Source organism: Oryzias melastigma, linkage group LG9, assembly GCF_002922805.2.
Source record: "Oryzias melastigma strain HK-1 linkage group LG9, ASM292280v2, whole genome shotgun sequence".
NCBI classification, from domain to species: Eukaryota; Metazoa; Chordata; class Actinopteri; order Beloniformes; family Adrianichthyidae; genus Oryzias; species Oryzias melastigma.
This window is the reverse complement of record NC_050520.1, coordinates 19,568,281-19,575,610: the sequence shown is the minus strand read 5'-3', so window position 1 is coordinate 19,575,610 and position 7,330 is coordinate 19,568,281. Positions and strand designations below refer to the sequence as shown.

At 42.2% G+C, this 7,330-nt stretch overlaps 1 protein-coding gene across 2 annotated transcripts in view; it reads left to right on the top strand.

The window, feature by feature from the left end:
• The window catches only part of setbp1 (SET binding protein 1), a 35,429-nt gene extending 29,473 nt beyond the window's left edge, over positions 1-5,956 (top strand). For both annotated transcript variants that reach the window (XM_024275006.2, XM_024275005.2), the window contains one exon: positions 1,400-5,956. In XM_024275006.2, the coding sequence (XP_024130774.1) occupies positions 1,400-1,905 (506 nt within the window). In that variant the 3' untranslated portion in view covers positions 1,906-5,956. The remainder of the gene's footprint in view (positions 1-1,399) is intronic.
• Positions 5,957-7,330: the final 1,374 nt, after the last annotated feature.

Here is a 7,330-nt window from a genome sequence, read left to right as displayed (position 1 = left end):
GAGTGTAAACAAATTGTTGATGGGAAATTAGCTGAGGCTAACTTCCTCGTGAACACACCTAAGAGATTAATTTCTAATGAGCTCTAGCTGCTCTGCAGAAAAAATGTATCTTAAAAACGACACGTTTTTTTTAAAATTTGGGCTAAAAACTGCATAATAATTACTAAAAGATGATTTTACTATAAATATAGTTGGCGTATGACTTTAAAGAATAGTTCTCTAAAAATTATCCCAGCCCATTAACAAAATATTTCTATACTTCAAATACAAAATTAATAATAATTTGACTGAAATGCATCAGGATATCTGCTTTTTTTCAATTTTTGGTCACAAACAACTGCAGTTACTACAATTATGTGTATTTCTGTTGCATGGTGTAAATGTCTGTCTCTATGTTAATGCCATTGAGTTTTATTAAAACATAAACATCAAAACTCGCTTGTTTTCCAGTGTCAGAGCCCCATAAAAAGCTGCTTCACTGAAGCAGCTTCTAAACCAGAAGAAAAAGAAGATGGTTATGGAGGGAAAGCTCAAGAAAAAGAGACCAATCCCGCTGCATGCCCACCGCTTGGGGACCAGTGGTTGATTGTGCTTTTCCTCCATTTTGGCAGTAACTCACTCTGAACACTGGGAACGGTGCCCAGACAGGGAGGTGGTTGAGGATGAGAGGGAGTGGGGGGGGGGTTAAGAAAATCGGGGAAAAAGCAGTAACAGGGACAGATCAGGAAGCGGTTTCTGAAAAAAATCTAAAGGTGCAGTGTGACCGTAGTCATTGAGATTTGGAGAAGCATTTATTTCACCCAGGAAGAGTCCGGATGAAAGGAGAATGTGAGAGCAGGAAAGGATAGAGGAGTGTGTAAAGGGCAAACTGCCCAGTTCATCACTGTGAAGGAAACAATAAGGCTCCAGTTTCTTCTGCTCAGCCATTCTGAAATGCTGAATTCAATATTTCTACGGACGGTGTGTGCGCTCTTTTCTATTAGTGATTGTGTTACTCTGTGGAATAGACTGTGGATGTGTGTGTGTGTGTGTTTGGCTTTTTGGCAGCCTGCGCTCCAGATGCGCTGGGCTGTTGTTGTGTGGCAACATATTAAATAGTTGGAGACATTTTTGTGGGTTTCCTGCTTTCAGAATAGGATCTCCTTCTTTCTCCTCTCGAGGAGACAATTACAGGATAGGATCTGCTCTCATGGCTCAGCTGGGCTTTGAAAAGCTTATATGAATATCTCAAAATTAGCAGGAAGCTCTTGAAGCAGAAAAAGATTCTCTCCATGAGCTGAATTGCGTGACGTCTATCCCTCTCTTTTCTGCTTACATCAAAACTGCTCTCTCTTTAAAGGCTTTGGAATTTGTTTACGGCGTGAAATCCATCGTTACTGATTCTCTTCTCCTCTTGCAGGTGTTCCCAGTAAGAGGAGGTATAAGCGGCGTGAGGTGGAACAGATTCAGAAGGATGTAAAGAAGATGCATTCTTTGAACTTCAATCACGTGCAGAAGATCCTCCGTGCAAAGCGCCTGCAGCGACAAGCCAAAACAGGAAATAATGTCATCAAAAGGCGACCTGGACGGCCCCGAAAACAACCCTTAGAGGAACCAGAGCCAGCTAGCATTAGGAAGGAAGACTGGGCTGATAGTGTGGGTCTGGACATTGTGGCAACTAGCAGAGGCGATGGGAGGACTCTGGGGATGCCTGTCCTGGAGAGGTGTGATAGCCTGCCAAGCAGGCAGAGCCTCAGGCCTAGCTTGACTCCCAAACCTCTGGAGTTCTCGAATCACGACTCGATCTCAGCAGCGATCGAGACCGTGGTGCATCAGGCGCGCTCCGTACCTCCACTGGCCAAAGCGGGGAAACGCAGGGCCAGCGAGAACAGAAAGGACGAGTTGTGGTCTCCAAACAGTCAGTAGAGATGCAGGAGAAAGACTCCAAAACTGGAATGAAGAGCAGTTCAGAGTCGAGCCTATCAGATGCAGTGCCCTTCATTTTGGGACTCTTCGGTGCACTTTGATGCGTTTCTCCGCCCAGATCTGTTGGGTGGTGAAGCAGCAGGAGGAGGGAATCTTCTTCAACCAGACGTGGGCCTTTCAAAGATTCTTTGGACCTTCATTTACAATGGCACTATATGGTACTATTTGATACTGAATCTGATGCTATAAAAAGTGTGTGGTACTTCTGATAGTGTAGGATTTTATGTGATTCTTTATGTATCTGATACAGTGTTGTGTATGGTACTTTATAATACTGTATCTGAATGTGGCTTTAGCCATATATTTACCAGCAAAGGGGGAAGGGGAATGGTTAATATAAAACTGTGCAGCTCTGCTTATTTTTGCCTTTCTGAAGATGCTTGTCAAACCCACGTGGGATAATCCATCATTATTAAGCCACCTTAACCCCACCTGTGTCCGCACCCTTAACTGCTTCCTCAGTCTTCTTGCCCTCTTTGAGAAGTAACTGAAACTTCCTGGCAGCTCTACCCTGCTTGAGCATTTATCACCTCCGTCCTTGCCTCTGCTTGATGTTCTACACCTCCATTCTTCCTCCAGTCATACCTTGTGTCATGTGCTCCTCCCTCCCCAAGTTTTCCCTGGTCTCAGGCGCATAGGCAATATGGTGGATAAGACCGTCCCGGACTGTACATACGAAGGAAAAAAAAAAATCCACTGTTGCCTGATGCGAAACCAGCTCATAGATGTCTACTGGCAGACAGTATATGAAATAGAAATGTTGTACCATAGACAATGAAAGTGTGTATTGTTTTATAACCAAAAACATACATGGCTGTGACTCGAGACAAGTTCGTTTTAAGAGAGAAGAACTACATATAATCATTCAAACACTCATAACTGTGTTTATATCCACAGGGATTTCATACAGGAGGGATGTCGGGAGTGTTGATGATAACTTTTGGAGTTAGTTTAATGCACTAAAAAAAAACATTCACTTACATCAATCAAATGCAGCACTTATGTAGTTTTCTGACCTTCTTCTTTGTAGGTTTTTTTTTCTTTCCTTTTGAATATCCCATACAGAGAGCGTGCTTTTATTTTCTTTTATTTTTATCAATTCATATATGCAGGCTGTGCAGCCAAAAGCGTAAAACTAAATCCTAAGTCTGAATCGTAATTGGACAGTTCAACAGAGGAGGGCTCACTTTCAGTGTTTTTTCAAGCTTCTCATCCATCTTTTTTTTTTTTATATTTCCAAACTGAACTTGTAAAAGTGTGTTTGGAAAGTCAAAGCAGTGTTCAGACTTAGAAACCAAAGTCTCAGTATTCACTAGTAGAGGGATGTAAAGAAACGATCACAAGATCTCCACCATGTCAACAATGTAAACCATCCACTGTAGAATGTAGCCTTATTGGGTTTTTGTGTCAAGTCTTTGTTAAAGTTTATCCAGTTTCTGTGAATTTTGAGTTGAAACGTGTGTGAAAAGCTTTCTCAGAAGTCACATCATCTGCATATCAGCGTTGGCTAAGTTTGAACTCATCAGCTTGTTTACCTGCAGCAGAAAATGAAAAATTGTTCTTCAGTGTCAAAGAAAAACAAACAAAAAAACTGCTTTTTGTAAACGCTGCCATACTTGTTCAAAAGTCCAGTATTGTGCACCCCCACAGTGAAAAGATAGTATTTTTGGCAGCTTTTTCCTTCAGGAAATGTTTTTGTTGGATGAGTTGGAGTTCCCAGTTGCAGCAGTTCAGCTTGTGCCTTATGTTTCTTTCTCTCATCGATTATAGATTTGACCTGAGATTGAGAAAGTGGCAAAGAGTGCCCCCCCCCACACACACACACACGCACACACAAAAAAAGCCCTGAAACTCTCATGATTGTGTATATGACGCATGTGTCTTAGTCATCAGAACCCTGGCGCTGCCTGTGTCCCATCACAGCCTCCGTTCTTGGCATCCCGTCACCGGGCGCTCAGCCTGTCTCCCGGGTTCCTCCCAGTTCTCTGACCCATATTCCGATGACAGCTAGATGGGCTGGACTTACTGTATTAGACTCACATCCTGCCCCGACCTAGATACTGCTGAGCAGCAGTGGGAATAGAAAGCCCACCATGTCAGACATGCTTCTATCCAGAGGTATTCACCGTCTTAGGTGTATAAGCGAACAACACATTATCGGTTAAATACCTCTCAAAGTAGGAACAGATGCAGTTGTCATGGAAACCACATCCTCCTGATTGTTTGCTATGCATTGGGCTGTACTTGGCAACGACCTTAAAATGAATTTCTGTTCTGGGTCCACTCGATGACAAATAAGTGGTCTTATTTACTAAACTAAATTAGTTAATGTAATGAGAAATCATTCAAGGAATAATAAGTTGTGCAGAAAGTGACTATCATTTTGACAAAAATTATAGTAACTGCCTCTCTATGCAGTACAGCCTTAAACAGATGACCTACAGTATTGATGTTGTAAATAGTATTATGGGTACCGGCTGTGCTCAAAAACCCGCCGCCAGTTTCCATCAAGACCGATCGAGACCACCCAAAATGGACAGCAACGACGAGCCAGGTGACTGGCGAGACTTCATCGCCAGTTCCAAAGAATGTTGAAATGCGTTTCCTGGAGCCCACTTGCAGTGTGCTTGACCAAAAATAAAATCTCCCGACTGACTGTTAGAAACTTCGCCTGCAGCTAGTTGAGAAGGGTGAGCATGTTGGGATAGTTCTCCACGGAATTAGCCAAAAATACCCTCAACCTAACACTAGTGTGCGTAACCTTGCGGTGTTAGATGACTTTCAGTGGGTTTGCAGTCTGTTGTGGCGAAGGCGAGATGTGGGCCATCTCCGTACCGTGGTCAGGCAGCTGTCGGCCCCAGGTAACGTCTGTCCTTTCTATCTTTCCTACCAGCCAATGCTCCGGTGCCTTCTAACACTGACAAGTATTGTCCTCATCCAGAGCTTTCACTTTACATAGGAACTGCAGAGGGGGGTGTAGTTGGGAGGGGGTTACAGTCTCTATCCTTGTAGTATATTTAGCAGCCATCCTGGACCTGTGGGTACCGCTCAACACCTATGTAAGCATCCTTGTTTTTTGTTCTGGCACTAAGGGCAGTGCAGCAGTGTTTGATCTTACATTCGTGTCAGTGGCGTTTTAACCGTACAATTAATCACACAGTCAACATGAAACGCCATCCTTTTATTTACCCCCCCCCCCTCTCTAAATCCCTATGTAGCATGAGTGTCCTACACACGGGGTGAGGGGTCACATGACGCAGAGCCTCTTCAACGTACACGTGCTCATCCTCACAGCGTATGCTACCATCCTAAGCTATAATGTGCAGATAAAAAAACAAAAAACAATAAATGTACTTCTGTAGAGCACAAAGTGAGCTCCTCTGACAGTGTGGACATATTTTAGTTTGTATACATAGTGTATTTGAACTTTTTTCTAGAGTGGGTTTCCTTTATTTGCATGCCCAATTTGATTGTATGCATAAATATTTTAGATGAGCCGAAAGTTGAATATCAACTGAATTTGAAGCAAGACTTGTACATTGTTTGATATGTTTCTTTTTGTATTGAATTTTTTAATTCATAAAGCATTTTTGTACATTGTATGAATATTAAAAACCTGCAAATATTTGCCATATAGAGTAAATACTAGATGCGCATGCATATGCATATATCCTTCACAGTATGTATGTGTATATTTACACATATATTTTGTATTTGCATTTGCCAGCATACAGGTATATGTCTTAAGCACATATATACATGTAATATATATGTATATCCATGTTTTCTGGCATGCTTTTGGTCATGTTTATCTTTCATGATCTTGTAGGTTTTTTTTTTTTTTTATTACTCTTTCCTTAAAAACAAAGGCTCATTCTTTTGCTATCCTTCCATTGGCTGGCAGCTTTGAGCACTTATTAAGAAGAATTACAATTGAAGTTGTTCATGTTATCCATTGTGTGAAATAATAAATGACTTTATTGACAGCTAACGGTGATTCATGCTTTTTTATTTCCCGATGGAAGCTGGAGCGATCATCTCAAACTATGGCAAAATGAAGAGTGAGGATTTGCTGCACTGTATGGTTTTTATGAATTTGTCTTTCATACATTTATATGAAGGGAATCCTCCTTAGACTATGCAGCAGCCTCCGCACACATCCCTACACACTTTTACTCTTCTGTTTGCTCCTCAGCCAGCGCTGCATCCCTTCGTGGACCAGCCCATCAGTGTCGGTTTTAGGTGGGCTGGTCTGCAGGCTGTTCCGCTACTGGATGGAGCCGAGTGGGAAGCGCCCCACTATTGGCTGCCACCAACTAGTAAAATTCTTCTGTTACCATGGTTGCAGCCTGAGCTGCCCAAATGTGTTTCAGTGCATCTCGTGGTGCTGATGGAACCGTTGGCATCACTGTTGTTGTGCTGCAAAAAAAAAAAAAAAAAAAAAAAGCTTTGGAGGGAGTCAGAGCTGCAGTGAGGCTGCACCCAAATCACTCTAAACCAATGCCTGTAAATGAGCCCACATGGCCTCCTCTCCACCCTCTGCACATGAGAGAGGACGAGATGGATGACGATGAAACAGCCCTGCAAAACACATCCTACATGATGGATGCACACTTTAGCCAGAGGAAAAACAGAATCATCAATCCGGCGTTCAACAAATGGATTTTTTTTTTTTTTTACACCAGGTTGAGGATCAGAAATGATTACCGTCCCATTTTACACTGCTAAAGCTTTATGTGCAAAGCTTACATCAAAGCTGTACATCACTGACAATCGAGGAAACACGGGAGAGAACAAAACGCTTTTAAAAAGATCTGAAACCCGACATCGATTCATAAAAAGAACGTTTGTGAGACCCCGGCCTTTTTAAGTGCCGGTATGTTAATGCATTTACCCACTGGAGGTAATGATCACCAAGTTACTGGCTCTCTGTTCCTGCAGTGAGTTTAAGACTCCAAGAAGATGAAGGATGAGGACAGCTTTTATGAATTTTTGCTCTTAAAATCAGGACCTGAGGGCTTCCTGTTCCCACACTTTGACAAAACGAACATTTGGGAAGATCCTTTGCTAATCTTCTGTGGACCCTCCCTCCAGAGAAAAAGCAGTTAAAGGCTAAAGGAACTTCCATGTATGATTTAAGCCGACCGCTTCCTTTTTTTTAAAAAAACTTTGTGACATTTCTGGAGTAGGAAAGGTTAACTTCTGCTCTGCTTTCCTCAGATGACTTTTACTGGTTGGTTTAAGATGATCAAACAGTCTACCTTAAAAAAAAAAAAGGTAAAGGATCTCATTGCTAAAATATTTGCAGAATGGAGGTTTTTGTCTCGTGTACCTCATAAATCCTATCTGTCATTCTGTACGCTCC